The 26055-nt window shown below is 36.2% G+C and overlaps 1 protein-coding gene across 1 annotated transcript in view; it reads right to left on the bottom strand.

The window, feature by feature from the left end:
- The window catches only part of DNER (delta/notch like EGF repeat containing), a 111342-nt gene that overhangs the window by 26521 nt on the left and 58766 nt on the right, over positions 1-26055 (bottom strand). Inside the window, exons 4-7 of the mRNA XM_064385883.1 lie at positions 25440-25606; positions 11607-11752; positions 5764-5917; positions 2966-3079 (exon numbers count right to left, since the gene is read on the bottom strand). Of these exons, the coding sequence (XP_064241953.1) occupies positions 2966-3079; positions 5764-5917; positions 11607-11752; positions 25440-25606 (581 nt within the window). The remainder of the gene's footprint in view (positions 1-2965; positions 3080-5763; positions 5918-11606; positions 11753-25439; positions 25607-26055) is intronic.

Genomic DNA, 26055 nt, shown 5'->3' with positions numbered 1-26055 from the left:
CATATGAGCAAAATTCACAAAGGGTGAAAAACCTTCACGTACATCAGTACCAAGTCTTTCGTTCTATCTAATTTTACAAAATTTGTGTCTGGAAGGAACACAATTCCTCACCACACAATCAGGCAATTTCCATACAGTTGGGTTTGCTTTTTTTTTATTTTAACTTTCAATAAAGATTTATGTGAATTTAATAACTACATAAACAAGGATCACTAGCTTCAACATCTCTAAAACCTATATTGATTTATTTAATAATATGTGTTTATTAATTTACCAAAATGCCATTTATTTATACCAACCAGGGTTTTTTTTACGTTTCCAATTATTATTTGTATATTTAGTTCAACTTCAGGGTATTTTGGAAATACACAAAACTTCTCAGAAGCTTAAAGAAAATGGAGTAACCAAATTTGAAAACTGATGAGCAGTACTCCAAGCAGTTTAAATCAAATCTATCAATGTTACTGTCAATATAATAGTCTGTTATATACTAAAATAAGTGGAATAAAACAAGAGGAGATATTTTTAAAAGTAATAAGGATGGAATGATTCTGAATAGAAATTTCAAATATTCATTTTCAGGTTGGCATGTTTACTACGTGTAGAGTTTTAGAATGTCTAGAAATTCCTTTGCATGAACATTTGAAATAATATTTACTAATTGTATGTTTATTGACAAAATTAATAAAACAATCAAAGATCCCTATCCAATTGTAAGCAAGTACAAGATCCAAACATTATTTTGAAAGTAATAGTGTCAAAATTTTAAATAAATTCTTTGGTCTTTAGTATTACTTAAGCTTCTCCACTACAAATTCAAATACAAAATCCAATTTTCTCTTTACAAGTGATTCAACAACTTCATATAAGGGTTTATTTTCTGATGTATTTTGGGTATTGAAACCTACAGTGCATCCCACAGAAAACTGAATCTGTAAGCATAATGAAATTTTCTTTACAAAAGGAGACTCTTAAGACAGTAAAATTGTCAAAAGAGTCATCATGAATTGTCCACATCTGAGACAGGCTGCTTTTTCAGGGCCTCAGTTCTAGCCTTCTGTCAGTTATCATGTGCTTTTTCATGGACCACAGATCTTGTTTGTAAAAGAAATGCACAGTCTCAAGATCATTCTTCATTGTTTCCATCTCATTCTTTTTTCTGCCATCTTTTTCTTTTCCTTGTGTGATAGTTGCCACATTTTCTTATCCTTTTCCAAGCCACATTATATCTGCAGCCTGTAGTTACTACACAAACAAACTCCTTGGTTACTTTTCCCCACTGTGCTGAATTAGCAGTACAGAAAGAAAAGCCATTTCTCAACAAGCGATCACTATTAAGCAGAGCAGTATAACAGCAGAGAAAGAAACCTCACTTAAATGAGAAAATTGGGGGTTGGCAGCCAAATTTGCAAGTTACTGCATCTGCAATTTTCAATTAACTACTCTGTTGTATTTACAAAAATCACTGAATCTCTTCAGAGATTAAAACCCAAACAAAAGCTCCCAAATTATGCCTCTGTGAAAGGATAACACCTCAAAAGATGTAAGAATGATCCAGGGACAGTCATTAGACAATACATTTTGTTAAATCAACTTTCTTTCCTTCCACAAGATATCTGAATTCTTCAGCTCGTTGACATGAGACCTTCCAGAACAAAATGAAGAAGCAGCAGTGCCTGGCACAGCCCTGCAGGGTCCCCAGCCCAGCAGTGACCCTGCCCCATGGGCAGCAGAGAGGAGCTGGGCTATGAGCAGCACGTTCATTAACAGGCCATCAGGAGCCTTTAATTAATGAGCCCCACACAGAAACACATATGGCAGACATAAAACAACCCAAAATCCCAGTAGCTGCTCTTCCCAACGTTATTGGAAAGATCATTTCCTGCACTGCTTCCTTGAAGAGCCTTGAACAGATTTCTTTGGGAAATTGCAAGTAAATTATAGACCAAGTCTAACATTTAATATTTTTCTCCTGAATTTCACTACTATTTATAAGGGAAACAATTTCCAAAACTTTTCCATGTGCAGGATCTGCATGGCTGTCAGTATGTCAGCCCGTGTTTCAACACAGCAGTTAAGTATTAAAGCATACCACTCTAGGAAGGCAAAATCAGCCCGAAGAAACTACTACTACTATTAATAATAATCTTTATTATTAAGCACGCAGATATTACCAGAGCAGTTATCAAAGACTTTCACCCTGAGAGCAAGCATTAAAGTACTGGTAGAACAAAACCAACATCCACAGATCAAGGAAGGACAGAAGTATAATTAGTTCAAAGTTCCAATCTTAATTATAAATAACTAATAGGAGGCTTCATAATTGAAAACTTCCACTCATGGTAATTTTTTCATGCGCAATTTAGGGATCTGTCATTGCAGTCAGCACAGTGTTATGAAAGCACACTCTGGCATTGGGGTGTCCTTGTTTCACATTTACAAGATTTACCAGTGAGAATCAGTGAGAAGCTTCCACGTCAAAAAAAGGAATATGTCCAAATGGAAAGGAGAATTAATTAAAAATTTTGGGGGATTGAAATAATTCCTTCAGTTATTACTTTTACACACCTTGTAGCCAACTGGCCCATGTGCAGAGTAGTGCAAATACTACAAGGGAGACATCTTTTTCTCACACATTTAGTGGACAACACAAAAATCAGATCACACCCTGAGTCTCCTCAAATTTGCCTTTCTCATCAGTGCTGGAGCCGGACTTCTATTGTAGAAATAAAGAACATTTCTGCACCACATACACACTGAAACACAAAACTGCTACAACACTTCCTATCCTTTTGCTGATTATCCCAAGATTTCTCAGCTCATTTTCATTTCTGCTTACAATTACAAGCTAAGGCACATTAAAAAAAAAAAAATTAAATATACATATCTACATGTCAATATAATCGAAAATTTAGAGGAAAAATAGCACTTTGTATGAGGTACTGGAGAGGAGTGTGCTGGTTACCTTCTGGGCACTGACAGCTGAATCCATTGAGGTGGGATGAGCAGGTGCCTCCATTCTGGCATGGCTGCTGGATGCAATGATCAATCTCTGACTGGCACAGCTCTCCAGTGTAACCTACAAAACAGCTCACAATATTCAGAAGATGGAGCAAAAACAAGGGTTTACCATTTACATACTGCTCAGCCATCCAAACAGTACCATTAGTTTTCTTTAATCCAATTAACCAATAGAATGCAGGACAGTCTCTCATTTCTTATAAAATGATATTTCTAATTAAAATATATACTTCACAGGAGAAGCGTACAAAAACAGCAGAATGCTAGAGACTACATCTGTGGTATTTTACAACAGCAATATTCTGACATCACCAGTGAACTGGCAAGAGCTATTGGGTCCTCATTGGTGCTCATATAACTGAAAAATAAAGTCATTTTGGTGTGGTTTTCATATGCCACTTGAATCCCAAGTCAACAATCTTTAGCAAGGCTTTAAACAGAACTTAAGACTATGAATTATTTGTGCATATGCTGAATGACTGTCATTTGCTCCTACTTCTGGGCTTCAAGAAGAGTGTTTATTTTAAGTGGGAGCTGTGAAGAACTGCTCAGCACAGTTGCAAACTCTTCCAAATAAGCTTCTATAAGTTCACAAGCTACAGATTGTGTGTACTGTACTATTTGACCATAAGTTTGCTTTGTTCCATATGTCTCATGTCTGCAACACATCCTCAAAAAATGAACAAACTTCAAATACAATCTAAATTATTCTACACTCCGTACCTAAATTTCATAACAAATACCACACATTCCCCTTTTCTAATTTTTAATTACTTCCAAGAAAATATCTTGGATGCATAACTGAAGAGAAAACTACATGCTACACCCAGGCATATCTTATTTTTTTAAAGGAACCCTACAAAAAATTATTAATCTCTTCCATCATGAGCATATTTAACTGAATGGCTGGTGTCAAAGGCTAGTAAGCTGTGATTATCACTGCTATGAACAGGTATAGAAGAGAAAGACCCCAACGTGAGACAGAGGTCATACATGGACAGGATTTAGCTGATGCAGGAGAGAAAAAGGAAAAAGAAGGGGGAAAACCCCCCAAATCAAACAATAGTGTGGGAAACATCCATGGGTTTTTTAATAATTATTTTTAATGTAATCAAAATCGGTATGGTTTTTTGTACACAGTAAGACCCACGCACATTTAGATTTATGATGTCACCATAAAATAGCTGTCAACACAGAGCTGCTATAGCACTGCTACAGACAAACATCTGTAAGACTTTCTGTGAACCTTCCACTTCTATATGCTATAGAGAGCTAAATTATAAAACTGTTCTCTGCAATGCAAAACCTGGAAAAAGAAATGGCTGTATATTGTAAAATTATTCTATTAAATCACCTAAACAGAAGGAAAAAAATGAGGTAGAAAGCCAGAAATGTGGTCTCATATGGCAGGTCCTCCTGACTGGGTTAAAGCACTTGGAGGGAGGGACCTCAGCTCCACTCCAGAAAACCAGTGATTTTCTGTAATTCTAACTGGTCTCAAATTCACATAAATTTTACAGAAGCAACAATGAAGTATTATAGAAGACTGCATGCACTGACTTCTTTCATCTATAGGCTTCACAGCTTTTTTAGTTTGCACATTCAGCTGATTATTTTTATAGATTGTAACACAGTATTGAATGTGCTTAAGTCATTTAAGCATTCTTCCATCTTTGAACTGTTACCAAGCTTGTGAAGGTTCAAAATTACCCTGGAATTCAACATGTATCCAAAAGAATGTGGCATGGAGGCTGAAATGATTATGCTGCTCTGAATTTTGGTACAAGAATTGGTCTTCCTGCAATTGTCATTACAGCTTGCAGGGAAACTCATTAGAGATAATATCTTATGACACATGTATAAATATAAATATGTCCTATCTTATTACCACCTGTAGTGCATGTTTTGTCCAGATGAAAGAGAATATGATTCAGGAATAGCATCTCAAATACATTGCAGGGACTAGAAACACAGAGGTACTACACAATCACCAGAGAAGTGGGGGGAAAAGCAGGTTTTTTGTGAGATACACAGTAAGAATCATGACACCTCTCTGTTTTGTGCTGATATTTAACTTCAAAACATTTCCTTCTATCAGAATTTGGGAAACATGATCATGTTCACATATAAATGTTTCTGAAACTTACATATGGAGACATATTGGATAATTAAACTCTTACCTACAATTTTCCTTAATATTTTTCATATGAAATTGATATTTTTTAGAAATTCAAAGTTAAATTAAAACAGTTAGTTTTCCAGACTGTTTTATAGCGTGTGGACACAAATTCTGGTGGATACAGTAATTACAGGTAGAAACACAAACCACTGAACTTAATAATGATTGAGCCATTTGAATGACATAAGACATTTGATATTAAAAAATGAAGAAGAATTCTTTTTTAAAAAACCAAAAAGATAAACCTAAGCTTATGTGTGGCAGTGACAGAAGACTTTTGGAAGAAAAATCTGATAAATAAAAAGCTGATGTAAATTAGATTTTGCTCCTGTGTTTTTAGTAGGTAAGGTTCCACTAGTTATGATTAATTCCCTCATCGGGTTGATGTTCAGACATGTGCTTTCAATGGCATTTTTCACCAGTGAAGAACCTTCCACTGCCCTTATGTTGTTGTTGCATTTTCTCTCTGTTCTGGTATCAGAAGTTGCACAGTTCACTGCTCTGCAAAAAGAGATGCACCGAATGTCAAGCAAAGCTGCATTATTCAAGAATTCAAAACCTACCAGGCAGGCAGCTGCAGGTGAAATTGTTCCTGTCATGTTTCTGTGCTACATCAGTGCAGGTTGCATTGTTCTGGCAAGGCTGGCTCTGACAGGCATCAAATTCTTCACACAGGGAACCCTTATATGCATCTTCACACTCACAAAAAAATGTTGCCTAAAAACAAAGAGGATATGTACTTCACAATAAATTTTCAAAGATGATGTTTTCATTTAATACACTTCTGAACAAGGATGGTTTGGTTTTCCTGTTCATAACAACAGTAGTTGCTATAAATACATCAACTGAACAAAGTTACTCCTTGAAATACTAAATCTGCATCAGTTCTTCAGCTCAAATTTTTAATGATGTTGGGTCATTTCATCTAGACAAGGAGTCTGGGATCAGATCCATAATATCTAAATCATTATACATTTTTCTTCCATTCCAGAAATTAGATTTATAGGCTGAAATAACTGTCAGAATCAATAATGTGCAGATTTACTGCAAGAAAACCTTACTACAGATATGCACTCTTTATATGGCAGGCTCCCAGAGTGGTACTTCAGCAGTAACACTCCCTTTACAATTCTGTTAAAATACGTCTTCTGAGTGTATTCATTACCTTTTGCAAACTTTGCTGCTTAATAGAAATCAAGACCACTACACCTCTTAAAGGTTTAAAGCAGCACCTACAGGAAGCATGATATGGCACTTTTTTGTTGGTAATAAAATAATTCAAATCAGATTTAAAAACTCTTTAGGTAACCAAGATTGTCAAGGAAGTCTGCAAGAAGCAAGGAAAGCTCTCTCCTCTGTGGTATGCATTCTGAATCTTGGTTCATCAAACACTAGATGGCAACATCACTCACTCTCATCTATTCCAAAGCCAGACCTTTGGTGCTGGAACGCAGCTGTCCCATGCACAAACATTGGACTGCAAGTGCAGAACACACATGGAACTAGAAACAAAGGGGTGGGGGCTTCTGGTTTTGCTTGGTTTTGCTTCATATGAATAAATTACTTCAGTAGAAAATAATCATCTTCACTTAAATAAAATACTTCACTCAGTAAACTCCAGGTTTCACTCTTCCTTACAAATATGACACTGATAGAGTTACACAAGAATAAATATGATACACCTTCAAAACTATGACTATGTTATTTATCAGGAGTGCCAGAAGCCCTTATTAAGTGTACAGTCTACACATGTTCTGGAATTTACCCCAGCCTCTTCACAAAACAGCTCTGAGTATCCCACACATCACCAATGACAGGTTTACAAAAAAGGGGGTAGTTCAACAGAAAGAAAAGACAGTCAAGCAAAAGACAGTCAAAATTATTATACTCGCATAGCACAGTAACTATCTTTAAAGTTTTATCCAAGAGTTTGATATAGGGATCAATTTACCATAAAGAGTACTTAACAAAATGGGGTTTGAAAGCTGCAAAAGAAAAGCATTTTAACACTTCAATCTGAAATATCTAATGACAGGTAACAACTCTGAGATGCTGACAGGTTATTCTGTGGAGAAGGAGAAGATTAGGTTATCATCACCCCAATTGATACTACTTTTTTTTTTCCTGAACAGACAACATGGACTAGTATATTTGAGCAAAACTGAGTCAAGAAGCAGCTTCACACTGCCACTATGCTAGAATTAATGTCAGTAAGAACTCCAAAATAATGTATTATCAATCAAGAGACCATCTGTGTATTTTACTTGATTAAGTGCAAGTATATAGTATAATTTTGGATGGCAATAAAGTAATTTTTTTAATAATTTGCTATTATCCAACCTACACCATATTATAAATATAGCTGGAATATAGTAATTTTTTGCTGTTCTAATTAGGAGAGTAATAAATCCTTTTTTTACAATGGCAAAGAAGTTAAGATGACCAGAACAAAACTAATGTCTACTCTCTCTGACTGAGAAAGACTTTCAGTATTTAGTACAACTCAGAGTGAGTTACTATAATATTTGATCAAAATGTTGCATGATAATTACATACTCCAGAGCATACTGTACTTAGGAAAATAAGTCCATGTGAAGGACAGCATACCTTCAGGTATACATGAGGGGTTTTATAATTTGCCTTTTTACAGATTATTATCAAATGGATCTATCCCAAAGCTTCCAGCCTGCATAGAAGACATGAAAACCATTGCTATTCAATTCAATGTATTATTTCTCTGTGCAGGCAGAGGCCAGATATTTTTTGGTAAATCTCATGGGTTCTAAATCTAGCAATAAAAATTCATATTTACACAGTCAGCCCATCCATATTTTTTATGGGAGAGCCAAAGTTATGGAACAGAGCAATCTGTGACAGACACAACCTCTTGCGTAAGCAAAATTGTGGCACTCGCAATCAATGGATGGCCCAAGTCCACTTCAAAATCTTACATGAAATAAGAAATTCACACCAGACAAATCTCTCCCCTTTGGGTTAACACCAAAACCTCTCTCTTCCATTAACTGCTAACTGTTAACTCATCCTGGTAAAGGCGAGTAGATGAATGTGAGAGTGGTATTTATATTGTGATGATGCCAAGACCAGCACTATACTTCTGACACATTCCCGTTTCCCTTGTGGACCAGTGGCAAGCATGGCAGAAAAACAGGCACAAAGCTCATACAAAGGAAGGAAAAGGCATCACTTGAGCTCAGCATCACCTCACTGCACAGAACTTCATTCAGAGTGATGAATTTTATCTTCCATTCAAAAGCAATAATTGAAAACAAAACTGCATTAGAACTTGCTTTTCATAACCACACTGTATAAAAGCATCTAGCTGAGTAGAAGTCAAATTATAGATCAGCAAAAATGAGTTAATATTGGCTAAAACTCCCAGGTTAGATCAGAATTCATTTGTTTATAGTTATATGCACTCTATACATAACACTAACCCCCTGTGCTTATATCACTGCAGATTGTTAGCTACATTCAAATTTCCCAATAAGCAGATGTGTTCCTACATTCTTTCACATTCTACTAGATTTGAAATAAAACTATGAAGTACATAAAAGCCCAAAGACAACCATTAATCTTCTTGGCACTGGAAGCAATGACTGCAGCCAGCAGAGCTCTGAGCTTGCTCATGGCATTGGGCCTTTTATGCATTCTTCTGAGAAGTTGCTTTGCATCCTGCAAGACTAGATTGTGCAAAGCCAGAATGCATTATGGATAAAAACAAAGAGCAAATCACAAAGGGCGCATTTTTAAAATTTAAAAAATTAGAGTTTTTGTTCTGCAAGAAGAAGTGTGTTGTGGGAAACAGACACAATGGTTCTGATGTCAAGCATGCAATTTTGGCAGCCGCTTGTTCCATCATTAGGGAAATCATCAAGATATTTTAGAGCAAATCTCACATAATTTCAGTTAAACAATGGCAAAAACATTCTACTTAATGAAATATGCCCTTCTATTTTTATCTTCTGCTGGGCATGAATCAGTGTCCTATCTGAAGTTCTCTGATGTACATAATAGGCTAAAGATCAAGGAAAGTTCACGGATTTAGAAACACAGGACAGGCAAAAAGACAACATGGAATTTTAACTCCGCCTGGATATAAATTAACTTCCTTTTGGTCACTGTGTGATGTTCTAGCAAGCTACCCCAGCCCAGCAGGTAGCACAGGTTTGATGGCATTTGAGAGGATCACTGGGAGCATTCCTCATTTATTCAAGTTCTAGAAAACTCAGGAGCAGTTTACGACAGCAAAAATAAAAGCAGCTGTGTTTCTGAAGCTAAAATTTTATTTGAAGATAGGTAAATATCTGCAATGTTCATATTATATATTTAAATAATTTTAATATATTTTTTATATTTAGAAATATTGAGAATCCTGCTAATTCTTGGTCTCTCACTGACATTAATTGCTAGATACTCTACAGAAGTGGATTTTGACATGGCTTGTGTGTCCCACAGCTTCAGCCACAGGGTTTTGGTCAACTGCAGCCTAGTGCATGTTATACCAAAAACACTGCCTTAATACATTTTCTGGTTATTAGGTTCAGAGAAAGAATAGCATAAAGATATGAACAATCCTAATTTTTTCTATTCACTTGCCAGGGAAAACAGCAGCCTGCATGTGCACAAGGCAGGGCTCTCTCATCATTCACTGTTCTGGTTTTAACATATAAAGCTTCCAATGTCAAGATTACAGGTAGGAACATACAGATACTGACTTATCTTTTTTTGGTTTTTTTGAGTTAAATAATTGCCACTCTTTCTTGCTGTGAAGCCAATCCATCTCTCTTTTGTAAAGAAAATTTTACTTTATTTGCTACACCTTAAAAGATTAATAACACACGGATAATTATTAGAGGCCATATATGCTTTTCCCTAAATACAGAAAGCCATTAATTCTTCTGCATAGATATAGGAAACAATTTATTCTTATTTTGTAACATCACATGCAACGAGAGAAAGAAATTAAAGTCATAAAACTAGACAAACAACATGAAAATATATGAAATGAGGCAATCTATCAAAAGATACAACTCTCAAATTGACAAACAATAGAAAAAGACAATATTTTGATATGCTGTTATGCATAGAAAATTTGAACATATTTATGCAAGTCAAATTCAAAATACTGATTTATAAAATAAAAATTATAAATACACTAAAACACAAAACCAAAACTGGGTCATGAAATAGAACGCTGTATCTGAATTAATAATTTATTTGGATACCAGCCAGCTGGTATAGTAAAGCAGCATTTATTTCAAAATTCATCTTGCAATAATTATGTTCACACATTACCGCTAGCATTTTACAAATTCATTTTTGAGAAATAAAACAGGTAATTATTCCAGATGTTAGTACTGCCACGTATGTATAGATTACTGTGGCAATTTAATTATTGTTGTTACAATTGAAAACACCATTTTCTATCAAACATGCTTATTGAGAATTTAAATCAGAAAATGGTAGCAGATGAACTACAAGCGAATTCACTCAGTATGCCAAATTTTTTGTGCTCACAGCAGGCTCACAGCTGTTAATATTTACTCAACAGTTACTACTGCTTTTATCTCCCAAATGAATAATAATAAAACCAAAGATTAACTGTGCATATTTGTACTGTAAATTACTTTAAATCCATAAAATAAAAAATAACATGTATAGAAGGTAACAGAGTATACAGTATCTAAATCACAAAAGCCCAATCTGGTTTTGTAATAGAAGAATACAGACTGCAAATTTGACAGATTTGGTTCTTATTTCCTCATGTTGCTAGATCACACAAAATCCCCAAGTCCAGTGGAATTGCCATTGTAATCCCTCACTGCAGCATTATGTAAAGCACAAAGCTGTACAGGAAACCTTGCAACCACTACCAAATTACTCCATTCTGCTTCTTTTCATAATTGTGGTCAGGAAATTCTATTGCACTGGTCAGTCTGTTCTGAGTAAGCAGTTATTAAGAGGTAGAGAGAGAAGCACCAGATTAAAGCTGACCTAAAACCTACGACAAGGTTGAGAACTTAACAAATCTGAGCACATTGGTCTGGAGATTGGAGATCCCTAGTGCCCAAGCCATGGTCCTCCTTTAGGAAAGCTTCCTTCTACAGTGACTGTAAGATGCAGTACAAATTCCCTTACCCCTGATTTGAACCACTGTTTTTATTGCCAGGGCAGGGTATGAATCTTTGCATCTCATTTCTGTTATTTTCTTACTTCAAGTGCTTGATTTTCAGGTATAGCAGATAAATATTGTTATTTAGTAACAGCTGAGAGCTTTCAATTTCTGTTACACAGCTGCAAGGCACAAACACCAAGGACAATTTGCCCTGTTTCAGTTATCATGGAATTGCCACATTACAGGAATGTCTTGGTAAGCTGACCTTACCTCATCTGGCTTGGTGATGCATTTCCCTTTCCCTGAGCATGGGAAGTTGTCTGAATGGCCTCCCACAGGCATGCAGGTACTCACTTTCACCACCACAGTCAAGCGTAGAGCCACAATGCACTTGGTAACTGAATCATTCAAAAAACCTTTTTAAAAGAGAAGAAAATATTCTTGTTATATGACAAAATAGGCTGATACAGTTAATGCTCTGCAGCTAGACAAAGAAATGAAGCTGATTTGAAATAAACTGTCAACTAAGAACCAAATTGCTCATACGTAATACACACCTCTCTGATTGCAAGGCATGTAAATACAAATTAAAATACAGTTTGGTGACAAACCTCATCATATTGACTTAAAAAATGGAAGACAGGATGGTGAACATATCTACGTCTAGAGCTCAAATCTACATTTTTTTATGTTTCAAAAATAAATGCTTTTGCCTGCTACTTTTTGAAAAGTTAAAAAATATATTTCTTTAATGTCTCTAACAACAAGGAACATTAAAATCAAATTTTGTGGAGAAATATGTTTAAGTGAGTTCATAAAAGTTACTTTCAGAGCTACAAAGCACCCAGATTCATGACATTGGTAAAAGATGGAGAATTCGTTTGGTTGTGTTTTTTATGAAGTTGGCAAGTATATATTTATACCACTTGACAGCAATTTGCAATACAAGTATTATTGATGTCTGATCTGATGTCTCTATAAGCTGATATGGCAGGTAAAGATGAACTAAACATGGAAATGGGAACACTGGACAAGGAACAGGAAGATTCATTAATCTCTGGCTAGCACCTGTAATTGCATGGAAGGAAAAAATTGTGGTTGGTAGCTATTAAAACACACTGGAGCATAACAACTTCACTATCACACATATTCCTAACAGTTATCTGAAAAATAAAAGAAGGACAGGAAAGATAAAATGGGGCTCACACAGAGTCCATGACATATGGGATAAAGTCGGAGTTCATGTCAAAACACACAGCCCCTGCTCCTTGTGCTTGAGCTGCCTCGTTCCAGCACACTGATCAGACTCCTGCACCACAGCCCTTCCATGTGTGGCATCAATTAATTGTTTGTTTGGGGAAAATAAATGTGCACTGACACAAAAATGTGGGTTTGGTATAGCGTATATACTGTATGCAGAATTTATGAATAAAAAACCACCAAAGATCCTTCCATAGACTGTCAAACCTTGACTTCACTATCCTCCATGTAAGTAGACCCCAAAAGGGGCTAAGACTGTAGGACCAGAATGGAATGCTGCAGGCACAAAACCATTCTATGATTCCCCTTTTCTTTAGAAAATATAGAGAGAATTTAAGTAAAAATTGATGGTTTTTTTAAAAACAAATATCCTTAATTTTAAAAAGAACAGCACTAAATAGATGCAATGTATGACAGAATGTTTTTTCTTAGATTTTTCCACTTCAAATTGCAAAATCCATTTACAGCCTAAACCTCTAAGGAGCTTCAAAGATGCAGTTCAGCTTCTTGCATTACAGACTGGATATAGCACATTTAGTTAAGAGAAAAAAGTAAAACAAAACATTTTTAATGAACAGGAACAAACAAAAGTTTCATGAAACAGAACTTCAAGTGAATTCTCTTTCAGAACAGCTGCTAAGCATTACTTATATTTTGCATATGGAAGTGTCAAGCATGACTAATTCTACAAATTCCACACAATCGTGTTTCCACAAAAACTTGCATTCTTTGTTCTTCATTTTTAGATTTCACTTGTTAAAATGCTGCATTCCTTCAGCTATTGGTTGTCTATGATCCTTAAACCCTACCTTCAAACAGGAAAATCTTATGTCCTACATAGACATCACTGGCTTGAGTACAGCCTCCACAAGTTAGCTGAATGTTCTAAAGGATCAGATTAAAAAAAAAAAAAGCAAACAAAAACACATGTATTGGGTATAGCTCCAAATGCCTAATGGTCTGTTTTGGCTAGTGAAGATTATTGTAATCTGATGACCTCTTCAAAGCAAGCCAATTTATTCTGGCCTCAATACATACCCCATTTTTACCCATCTGTTCAAAGATGCAGCCAGAATTTTTCTTTAACAATTCAATGCGATTGTCACTGGCAGTCATGCAATTATATGTGAATGCTTGGAAGAATGTGGTATTTAGAAAATGTCTTTGGGTTCACATTTCCTTGTCTGAAGCAGATTGTTACATATTCTTCAGGACAGTTCCCTAAAGAAATATTAAATCAACCTTCTTTGTACTTTGAATCTTGTTACTATTTTGGTATCAAAAGCCCTTAGGCAAACCACTGAAAAAATCATTATTCTCTCTGGAATGCCACACATTTTCCTGCAATTTCTAATTATCTCACCTAATTTGTAAATACTAGAAAAATACAAACATGGGTATTTATTTTCATTTGATAGAAGTTGCATATAACATTCTGAGATGTCTAGTTTTTAAGGCTAAAAAAGAAGCTTGTCTGACCATCTAAATATAACACCCTGCTTAACTCAGGTCATAGCACTTCAATTAATTCTTTCCACAATTCCCATAACAGCAACTGAACTAGAGTGAGTTTTAAGTTCTATTTTTAACTTCTAGATGGGAGAATAATTTCGGAACCGTATTTACAGCTCCTTTCATCTCAGGTCTGGAGAAAAATATTACAGCAGTTTATACCAAAAGGTAGTTTTGTTCAGTTCAACCTTGCTGGTTTTCTAAAGCCAGTTAAAACACAATGGCATCAAAGCATTTTTAGTTGCAGAATTCAGGGTTGAGTTATTTACAGTAATATTACAGAAACAATTCTCAAGCCTAATAAATCATAATGTGATGTGAGTAGCCATTTAGATTGCAGAGGAGGCATTTTCAAGCTTTTTGCACACACATTTGATAGTCTGGGAAATTCCTACACAATTTCCTTGGCAGAAAGCTTGGTAAAATACACTACAGCTCCTTCCATCCTGGCAGTTCCACACACTTATGTCCAGGAGCACAAGGTACAAGTGCTCCTGTTTCACTCACATCAAAAAAGTTAAGAATGAGAAAAAGGAATAAAGTCAAACTAAAAGATGACAGGTATCATCATTATGTCCAGATACTTTAAGAGGATCATATGCCATTCAGATTACCAGTACTCAAACACTGAGTAGACAAACTGATTTGCTTTCCCCACAAGCCCCATTTCTGAGCAATACCTTCCTTCTAAGCACAACAGTCTGAGGTCAGCGAGCTAGTCCACAGTGAACAGTCAAAATAGGGAAGACTGAAACTAACAGAGCACCAAGAAAGTTATCATATTGCACATAATGTTAGCAAAAGGCAAAACATTTCACTAGAAATCATTCACTAACTCTTAGTATGCGCCCCACATGCTCTGACACACACCAACGTCGTTTCCATTTGGCTCAAATGTATCTCTGTATTCCACACAGTGAATACATCTATTCCAAAGAGATCCACCTTTGGTTGAAACAGTAGATTATCCTTTTAGTTCCAGTTCACAGAAGAGCAGATCTTTGAGTTCACCTAAAGGTTTCTTGGATGAGTGAGAATGACTGCTAAGGCAGGATTGGGCACTCACAACAAAGTATCAGTCCTCAAGTTTTCAACTTATTTTTAGCCTGGTTTCCCAAGGAAATGAGACAGCAGTGGGATGTCTATCAGTTTCCATCTGTTCTCTTTTTCTCTCTCAACACTTTCCCACACCAAAAGCTTTTGGGGTCAGTAGCCAACTTCAACATTTTGCAAAGCAGTGAAGTTCTCAAAGACACCAAGTGCCTACAGCTCTCCTGCACAGCAAGCAGCCCTTGCACCAAGGGCATTGGCAAGGCAAGATGGTAGGAAAACTAAAAAGGGCCCCAGAATAAGGTGATGTAGATTGTCCACCCCATTCCCCATGTACAGTACAGCCAGCTATTCATTATTTGGAAAATGGGAAACTGAGATATTGTTAAATGGAAGAAAAGCAGATCGTATCAATCCTTCAGGATCAAAGCAGCAGTACTTGGTGTGCCTGCACCATATCTTCAGCTCTTGTCATGCAGTAACATCGTGAACTGTGATACTTCCACATCAATTTCAGCTTCTAGGAAAAACACTGCTATTATAAGAGCATAATGAGCATCCTTTATAAACCTTACTGGTTCAGGATTGAAGCTACGTAAGAATATCTGATAGTTTATCCACAGATGATGGAAAGTCATAGAATTAACCTGACGTGTAAAAGAGTCCAGAGGAATTTTCTGTTTCACCATATCTCTCCCACCACAAAAGAAAACATTATCCAGCAAACCAAACAACAGTGGTCAATATGCTCAACCTTTTTTTTATGACCATTGAACTTTGCAGACATAAGAATACTTGAAAAAGAGGAAGCTAGGAAAGAAAGAGAACTATATTTTTATTACAGTACCCACCAGAACAAAAAAAAAAAAAAAGAAGAAAATAAAGGAATTAATTCTAGTTCTTCCTCCTTAAATTTTTGATGTCCAAATTTTATCCAAAGACTACTTCATGTCCATGTCATGTGATATAGGTAACATTCAATACCATGAAAATTACTATGAAAACAGAAGTCTGTACTAATCACCACCATGCTTTAGTGCCTTTTTGGATCTAAGCATGAAGTTGGAAATTAACTATATGAACCAATTTCCCTCTGTTATGGCACTGTATATCACAATCTCAAATAGTTTTCCATCTAGCAAATCTAAGCAAGCTCAATCCTTCTCTTGTCCACACAAGTCATGTTCAACTCATTTTAGAGATCTAACAAATGAAAAAGCATGACAAGATGTTCTCATGATGCACTCAATTCTGAAAATTTACCTTCACATGTTAAAGTAGTAGAGGCCTGCTTTTGATTTACAAATGGACAAATATTTACCCCCCTCTTTCCATGACACTAAGGGTCATTAAGGCCTCCCAATCCCCACAGGACCCTGACACCAATACTGTTCTACAGAGTATGAAAAATGGGTCAGGAATCCTTTCCTGATTTGCCTCAGGATCATTATCATACATAAGAAAACGAGAAGTGAGGAACAGGTAATCAATGCCATTTGCAATCTTTGATGCAGTACATCAGTGCCATCAGCACCGTACAGAACATCTGAGATCACTCTCTAACGATGCTGCTAGGCAACATAGCATCTGGGGATACAAAAATACAGCTGCCATAGCAAAATTGCTATTTTGTCCACAAATAGCACTATTTATAGGTGGTAAAACTCTCCCAAATTCTACACAGATCAGCATTCTTACTGTGTTTTATTCACAGAAGCCTTGGTCAGATACTGCTTTGGAAAGTATATATGGATCCTAATGAGAACAGTTCAAGAACTATTTCAAATATTTTACTTTTCACAATCTCACATGAAGCAGCAATTTAAAGAATTTTTCCTGAGAGGTGGCTGAAAACCTTCTCATCATATTCATTGTCTTCTCCAAACTGCATTCATAGCCACTGTCAGTTTTAGATGGATATGCTTTCTTCCTTTGCTACCAACAATGAAAACGGCCTGGGCTCCTAAAATCAAACATACACTCTCTTGCCAGGCACAACCACATAAAGGTAAGAGTGCAAGTTACATCCTCAGTAACAATCCTACAGTTCTGCCAGAGGCAGATTGACAGTGACAGTGTTACACTGGTGTAAGAGAAAGCAAAATTTGGGTATCATAAAATTATTACCAAAACTTTGGGGAGAAACAGCACACAGCTTGCCTTTCAAGCTGGAGCTCAGTTTTCCAGGGGTCATAGTAAAAATTTATTTATGAACTGAGAAAAACAGTTGAATTCACTTAGCATAGCAAAGCCCCATGTTCCACTACATTTCCTCTATAACAAATGTCAATTTGTGAATTTCACTGTTACTTAAACAATTATCCAGCTTAATAACTTGACTGGACCAAACCCCATGGCAGAATTATGAAACAGTCAGCTAGCAGGAGTACATTTACTCTTACAAAGCCACTTGCATTCAGCTTATTAAGGAGCTGGGCAGTGGCTTACTGTGTCCTTCTCCCACAGCTTCAAGGACTCTGCTTACGGTCCAAAGTAATGGGGAAAGCCCAGCAAGGGGTGACAAGACTATTCTTCTAAAAGATTTCCTGTATCACAATTTCCCAATGTATCTTTATTTGTCAGCATTTCAGCCAAGTTGCCAAGCTGGCACAGAACTAATTTGGGCCCAAATGTAGATCACTAGAACCTCTGATTCCACGCTTCGCAAATGTAGTTAAGTGTGGTGGAATACAAGAGGCATAGCTGGGACTGCACGAAGGGGAGCTGCAGAAGATGGGATGGCAAGGTTGGCCAGGATATATCTCTAGTGACTGGTTCAACTGAGAGGCTTGTGGCTACCCTACTTTGTTACACTACTAGCTGAAGATCTCATTGCATTCTACAAGCATTAGTAAAATGTGTCTCACATTGGTGAAACAATGAACCAGTTATGCACTGGTATCCATATTCCATGGATCAGGCTAAGAAGTCTGTCCAAGACTGTATCATGCAAACAACTATGTGATCAACTTAAAATAAATATTTTGATCTTGATTGTGAATTGGTCACAGAAGTAATATTTGAAGAAAGAGGAATCTTAAAGAAACAAACAAAAGGTATTTCACCAAACATTACGAATCTGAGTAGATGAACCTCCAAATACAGACCAGAAAAATAATTTCCTATTGTTACTTGCTAGAAATAGAAGTGAATAGAAATTATTTTTTAATAATTTACTGTAATTAAAGATTACTCTAAAGACTAAAAATTATTCAAATGCTAGCTTAAAACATAATACAATGTAAACATCAGACTAGCTACTAGTTTCATACATCTACTTATATGTGAGACAAGGTACATGCAACTTAAACATAAAGGACAGGATATTTATTTTATCATTCCTACCAAGATACCCTCTCTTATATAGGCCAACAGCATTCTTCAGAATGGCTTGGATTTCAGCTGAATGCTGAAAGGCCATCTTTTAAAATAAATCATTGAAATTAACACTTCACTGCGCTTTTCTTGCAGTTCACACTTTGCTGCTGCTGCTATTGCTTACCAAAAGGCCATTTTCTGCAAGGTTAGCTCTTGTGCCCGGAACCCCAGGGAAATGTTCTGTTGAGCACAATGCTCAAATCGGCAGACAATAGGGCCCTTCCAGGCAAATTACACACTTAAGATTGAGAACCCCACTAACTGGAGCAGTTGTCACCAACTCCCGCCAGCGAGGCACAAAAGGAGCAGAACAGTCACGCACACGGACAGGGGCTCTGCACATCACCACAGCATGTGCAGGGCACAGAGATTTAATTAGGCCCAGAGTGAGAGAGGGTTAAGTCAAATGACTCAATATGCCGTGGACTAGGAGCTCACACAGATGCTCAGCTGAGACAGGGCAACTTGTTAAAGCTAGAGTAACTTGATTATGTGGCTTTCAGTGAATTCAATTCACACATCTCTTATTATGAAATAAAATTGTCCTATTTAATTTTTTGCTTAAGTGAAAACAATTTCAAGATGCAGTAAACTGCTTTCTTTAGACAGAAATGTGTGCATGTTTTAGAGGCCTGTAACAACAAAAAACATCTCAAAACCCCAGCTACAATTTACGTCCTAATCTGAAATCCTATTTCCAGACAAGAAGAGTTAGAAAAAAACAACTTGTTTCAAATATCTGTATTATTTTTATTTCATATAGTATTTTATATACTGTTTCATTTTGCCTATTCAATATAGCTGCACAAGTATTGGTGGTGACTACTCCTTAATACATGATAAAGTCTTGTAGGGAAACTCATTGAATAATCAAAGAACAACAAAAGAGTAAATAACTGCTCAGGGCAGAGTCAGAAAAGAAAATACTTCGTTGCATTTGAAAGGCAGGACAGCATTTTGGATTAGAAAATATTATCCTTCCTGACACAGAACCATATGGCTCCCACACTTATTAAAAAGCAGCAGATATCTTGTGCTTCAGAAGCCAAGCATTAATTTTCCTTTTTAAGCCAAACATCAAAAAGTTTTGTGGAATTGAAGCAAGCTGCCTTAGAGGTGTTGGCATTTGAATGGCATCAGTACTCTTCATCTCACCACAAAGATGCTAGAGCACCTATTTTCAAGTGAGTTTGTACAGCTACCAACTTTATTTAAGGAAATATTTTTTTAAATACTTGATAATTATAGTTTAAAGCAGCTAATTATATTGTATTGATCTAAAAGGCTGGGCTTCTTGGAGAAAACCAGATGACATGCCAAGCAATGTCAACTGACAAGTCTACATCAGTTTCTGTTTGCTATGATGAAAACAAGCATTATAATTTAAAGGTTGTGCTGGAGGACTTATTTTCTGTTCAGATACAAATATTAATTCATATTAAACATTGAACTTTCTACCTTATTATCTGCAAGGGCTTATCTGAGAAACAGCAATTTTGTTTATAAATGTCTTCCTTTGATTTCATAAGCAGACAATAAGCTAAAAAGCTAATGTAGCAATATCTCATGAAAGCTACTTTTTAAGCAGCTGCTTAAGCAGCACCATGGAAGTGCTAAATAAAGCACAAAGTCTAAAAGTAAGTTGTTTCAAGCTATTTACAAGCCTTCTTTTTACAATTATATACAAATTTTCTATCATATTAGCTACAGGGAAATGGAACCAAAATACCATTGCCCAGCTGTTTTACTATTTTTCTGAAGAGCTCCTATCATTACTGCTTCAGCTCTGGGCACACCGAGGCAGAAGAGCAATTTTTCCAACATTTTATCATGAAAGCTGTTAAGAAGATATTTTTTCAACAGAAATAATATCCTAACAGCCATGATAAAGACCTGAAAACATAATTTCATTTTTTAATGTTGTTAGGAGAAAGAAAGGAAATAGGTCACATGCACACAGAGTCGGCAGTGCCAGCTCCACATTATGTCCAAAACCTCCAAACAAACACTTCTTAAAAGTAAGTAATAATCATACAATAGTCATGTACTATGCAGTTTTATTCTGGTATGAAAAGGAAAATGGTATGAAGCTGTGTCAGGGGAGGCTTAGGTCAGATATTAGGAAAACATTTATCATCCAGAGGGTGTTTGGGCACTGAACAGGCTCCCCAGGGCACCAGGGCTGACAGAGTTGAAGAAGTGTTTGGACAATGCTCTCAGGCACAGGGTAGGATTCTTTGAGTGTCTTGTGCAGGACCAGGAGTTGGATGATCCTGATGAGTCCCTTCCAACTTAGCATATTCCATGATTCCATTAATTATTACTCAATCTCCAAATTCATTAAAAGGAAGCTATGGTTGTTTTGTGTCCTGGCTGTTAACTGGACTGTTAAATACGATCTGGTACCTGTACAGCCACACAGGTGTATATATATATATATGCCAGTTTTCCAAGCAGAATGGAAACTGTGAAATTAGACCTGCCTGACTGCAAGTCTGCCAGCCACAGGTGCACCTTTGGATACACCTGAAGCACAGAACTGCTGCCCTAGTAAACAGGTATATTAATTTAGCACCAGGTAGATTAACTGAGTCGTGCAGAAGCAGATGGTGTACAAGCACTGTAAAACTCCTAAAATGTGAGCATTAAAAAAAAAGGAAATATTTTAATGCTTTTATTCTATGTTGGATTTGGTTTTCTCAGTATTTTGTCAGCAACCTATGTTCTCAAAATTAATGTTCCAGTTCTCAGTCACAGCGTGATAGCATGCTTGGATAAAAGAGATGCATGCAACAAATCAAAGAATTTTTGTGGGAGATGCCATACGAGCAGAGAATGTCTTTCAAATCCCTTTTTTATTTTTTAAAGAAAAATGTTAATGCATAATTTTTTCTCAATACAGCTTTATTTAATCAATTTGGTAAATCTTCAGTGTTTGCAACAATCTAGTATAGAAAAATATATACATATTCCAAAATTCAGTGTATTATTCCCTGAAAGAGAGGACTGCACAGTGCTGGGTAGATTAGATTTCCCCCAAAACATATAACAAGCAGCAATTTCAACTCACCCCAGAGATCCTTAGCTGTAACCTATTAGCATTCATGAGAACTACTGAAAGACTCCTCCACCAGCTGATGGTGCATCAGGGACCTCTTATCTTACTTTTTCAGACTTGTGAAATGTATTTCATCTGATTTCAATTTTTCAAGATATATTGCAATGAAGAATAGGTGTATGCCTCTAACAATGTAAAGTTTTGCAGTTCACTCATTTTCAAACATTCTAGTACCATTACTGCTAGCATGAATATGAAGATCCAGAAATAAAACAAATACTGATTAGACATTTTATAAATATCATAAATACTTTATGCAGGAATCACTCATTAACTTCAAAGAACATTGGGACAAAGAGTACGAATCTATGTCTAATTAATGGAAAGCCTGCCTTTTACTTCAATAATGTTTTTAATGTTGAACCCATAATTTCCATCTCTTATTCAAAGACACTATTAAATCCCTCCTGCTTCTCCTTTTCACTCTTTGGCCAATCTTGATGCCCACCCATAGCACTTCACAGAATAGATAATAATTTCCTGTTTAGAAATGCTCTTGATTAAACATCCTTTTTTTAAATCTTGGTTTTGAAATAAATGTTGTTGCTGCAAACCATGAGCAGAGACAAACAGCTCACTGGGCTGTCCTGCACAAACCAACCACCTTGTGACCACCTCTGTCCAGCAGTCACCTGGCACTGAAAGCCACCAGCACCTGGGCATGGGACATGTGCTTCATCCTACTCCTAATCCACACAATCCACTTGCTCACTTCAAAGCCTGAACCATACTGGGGTTTCTTCCCCACTGGCTAATAAGTACACTCTAATAAAACACAACAAATTATTTTAGAAGACTGGCACATGTGTAGCAGCAAATCTCAGAGAAACTCTTTAAAAATCCTCTGAGCAAAACATGGAAGGAATGTGTTACAGGATGCTCAAGCCAGTCTTCTGCTGGCCACAGGCAGGTCAACGCTGTAATTAAACCACATAATCCTGCTGCATAATCACAGCACCATGGCTCTGTCCTGCACTGCAAGGGGCTGTTTGCAGATGCAGCAGCCATTTTATAAACCCAGCAGAGAACACAGAGTGCTCTTTTTGGCCGAGCTGCGCTCCGCGCTCCCCTTCATTCTCACACAGTGCAGGTACTGTCTCTGGGGTGAACAGCTCTGTGCTGACAGCCTCTATTTTTAGATCTCAAAAACAGCATTCTTCCCAACCTCTAGACACTGTGCCCTGAACCACATGATCAGCAAATCAGCACATTACTGCTGACTTCTGAGTCTTTTCAATCTTGTATCAACAACTTTAAACTTGTGTCACCACAGGCTAACACAAAACAAATAATATTTCCCTAAATGTTTTATCTTTGATATAAATAACTTATTCAGAAAGAGCTGCAAAAGGCAATTAAAGTACCTTGCTGAGTAACAAAACTTGGAAGGAACACGGTGAGAAATGACTCAAAAAGGATGTAGATCAAAAAGAGACACACACATACGAAAAAGTCAAACCAAAAAAAAACACTCATATCTTCCTCATTTTTCTTTTACAGTTCTAATCAGAAATTTTTACAAGTTTAAAAGTGTCCTTGTACAAAATTCACCAATTAAGAGAAGAAACCTTCAAAATCATAATTGAATAAACAGAAAAAGACAGGGGAAAGCAGAAGGAAATTATAAAAAGTAAATGCATCGACTGACATGGTCCACAGCCTTTCTGTGTGACTCTGTTTACAGAAACCTACAGCATCTTGCGGCCTCCTCATATCATTCCAACTTTAATAACATCAACAAAAACACTGGCAACATTATTGTTTTTCTAATATAAAATCACCCACTTTAACTTATTGTACCTTAGAATAAATTTTTCATGTCTATCAAGAAACACGGAAATTTGTCTATAAGAAAAACTTTATTGAAGTGAGTTATTGAAAACTAAATTATTAAAAACTTGCAAGGCACATCAAATTGACAGACCTCTTCAACATATCTGGATCAAATCTGAAGATCAAATTATTTTTCTATAAGCTTTGGTAGAATTATGGATTTCAGTTGAGTGAAGATAAAATTCATTTTCACACCAAATAACTGAGTTACTTTTTAAGTTTTACACCCATGACCTACACTTCATTGGACAGAAACTGATGATGGGAAGTAAGCAGAATATTTCCATACAACTGAGAAGGAAATTCAGAGGCTCTTTCTTAAACCAAAAAATTCATGCCTTATTTTCAGCAGCTGGAAAATTTTACAAATAATTTCACTATCACATAACCAAAAAGAAAAACCACATAAAGTATTGAAAACCACATGGAAGTAAAGCAAGAGGTCTCAGAATACTTGTACTGCATGAAATAAGCCATTTTTGTGAATTCAGCCTCGTTATAAAGGTACATTTTCATCTCCTGTTATCCAGCACACAATAAAAAATTCAGAGTAAGAATCCCAGTGACAGAAACTCAGCTATAGAGATGAGAGGACAAGACAAGCTATGAAAGAGTAACACAATTCGTATTTTAGTTACCTAAACCAATAAGCTGTGCTTGTACAGTCGAGTGGAGCCTGCACAGAGCAACCTGGCCCCTCTGCTTAGCAGCTTAGGCCAAGCTGTGCCTTTAGGCATTTGCACCACTGCATAAAAGCTACCAATCATCCTGTCTTCAGGATACTTTTATCATACATTAACTACCAAAAAGCAAATTCAAAAATATATTCCAGAGACATGAGTGGAAAGCTTTAACTCTGATAAATTAAATGTAAAACAAGATTAAAAGGGAAAAAAAAGGCCTAAAACTAAGTATCTTAGAAGGAATAATAATATTAAAAGAAAGTAGAAAATTATTTGAAGGAAATAAACATCCCTAAAGGAAACCACTGACGATAAAAATTAAATTATTCTACTAACAACCTTTAAGCAGTATCTTTGGAAGGTGATAGCTGAAAAAGGAGAGAACAAGGCACTACTTCTGTATTTGGGGATTTTCTGTATTGGCTACACACTTGGAATTCTTTCCCATGTTTCCACATCAGAATGTTTTTAATTTTACATTTATTAGCATGGTAAGTTTTCAAATAACAATTGTAGCAGCTTATAGTTCCTTTAGAAATATACAGCATTTCAAGCAGATAACAATAAGTGCTTTTATTACAATGATTTTGGTTTCATGTCATTGGTATAATAAAACATCTGCCCAGAAATCTCAATTTAATTAAGTCTATTGTGTCTATGCAAAAATTTAGCTTTAAATCTGTGTTATTTCCATACCCTTAAAAATAATGTATCAGGCTATTTTCATTATACTCCTTCACCAAAGATGCTTAACATTTAATTGCTGAGTGAAACAAATAGTATATTTCTAAGGCTCCATATTCACAGAGACAACACTAAAAGATAAAAAAGCAGTGCAATTAAACACTGTTAAAATACAATAGGAAATCTGATCTTGTAATGTATTTTTTCAATTTTCCTGTCTACAGTCTTAAGCTTCTTTACAAAGGATCCCACAACACAATTCCTGACAGAAACACCTCAAGCATTCAATTATATACTGCAGCATTTGCCAAAAGCTTATTAAAATAGAACATATAAAATAACTTGCATCATCTCAAGGCATCAGACAAAAGGACCGTGTGGATTTTAAAGTGAATGGTGCCAACTGTGTAAGAATTTAGAGTAGCTCTTGTCTGGTTTGAATGAACCAATGTCTGAAACATGGTCCCAATATCCCATTAGGATCTTTCAGCACTTAAAGGAATTAATCCTTTGTTCCCCTAAATGCTGAGTGTACCATCAGCTGTCACCTAGAGGTGATGGACAGAAAGTCAGCATGTTACTCACCAATAAAGTAGTTGTTGCCTAACGCAAGCATTTCTTCAGAAAGCACAAGTCCACCCAGTGCCTGGAGAAGAGTGACACTTCTGCCATCAATAAGTGAACACTGTTTAAATCCAGTGCTTGTGACCTTCCACAGCAGGATGAGAGAAGCAGTAGCATCTTGCCTTATTCTAAAAAAAGAAATTATGAGAATAATTACACTGAGGGAAGTCAGTGTAATTAGGAAGTACATCACTGTAGAACTGAACCTTATCAAAGATGGGAAACTTAAATCTAGCAAGTATGGAATCAGGAAAAATCCTGAACATCTTTAGTATGTCCACAAAACTTAAAAATGCTCCAGTTGTAATATTTGCATAATAGTTTATGTAATAGCAGATGAAATCATACAGAGTCCCAATTTCTGATTCTTGAAGGTCACCATCTTAATACCCAAGAAGAGTTTTAGATAAACACCACATAATAGTAAAGCATATCCTTATAAGGGATCCCTGTTCAGTCTTTGCAATTATGCCTTTTTGAGTATTACCTCCATCCTACTGTGCCATCATTTTCTGCAGCTGAAGTACATCCAGCCCTGCTGTTTACTGAAGAACATTCAATGTTCACTCAATACTGG

This window comes from Passer domesticus, chromosome 11 (genome assembly GCF_036417665.1).
Source record: "Passer domesticus isolate bPasDom1 chromosome 11, bPasDom1.hap1, whole genome shotgun sequence".
NCBI classification, from domain to species: domain Eukaryota; kingdom Metazoa; phylum Chordata; class Aves; order Passeriformes; family Passeridae; genus Passer; species Passer domesticus.
The sequence above is the reverse complement of the archived record's forward strand: the minus strand, read 5'-3'. Positions and strand labels throughout refer to the sequence as shown.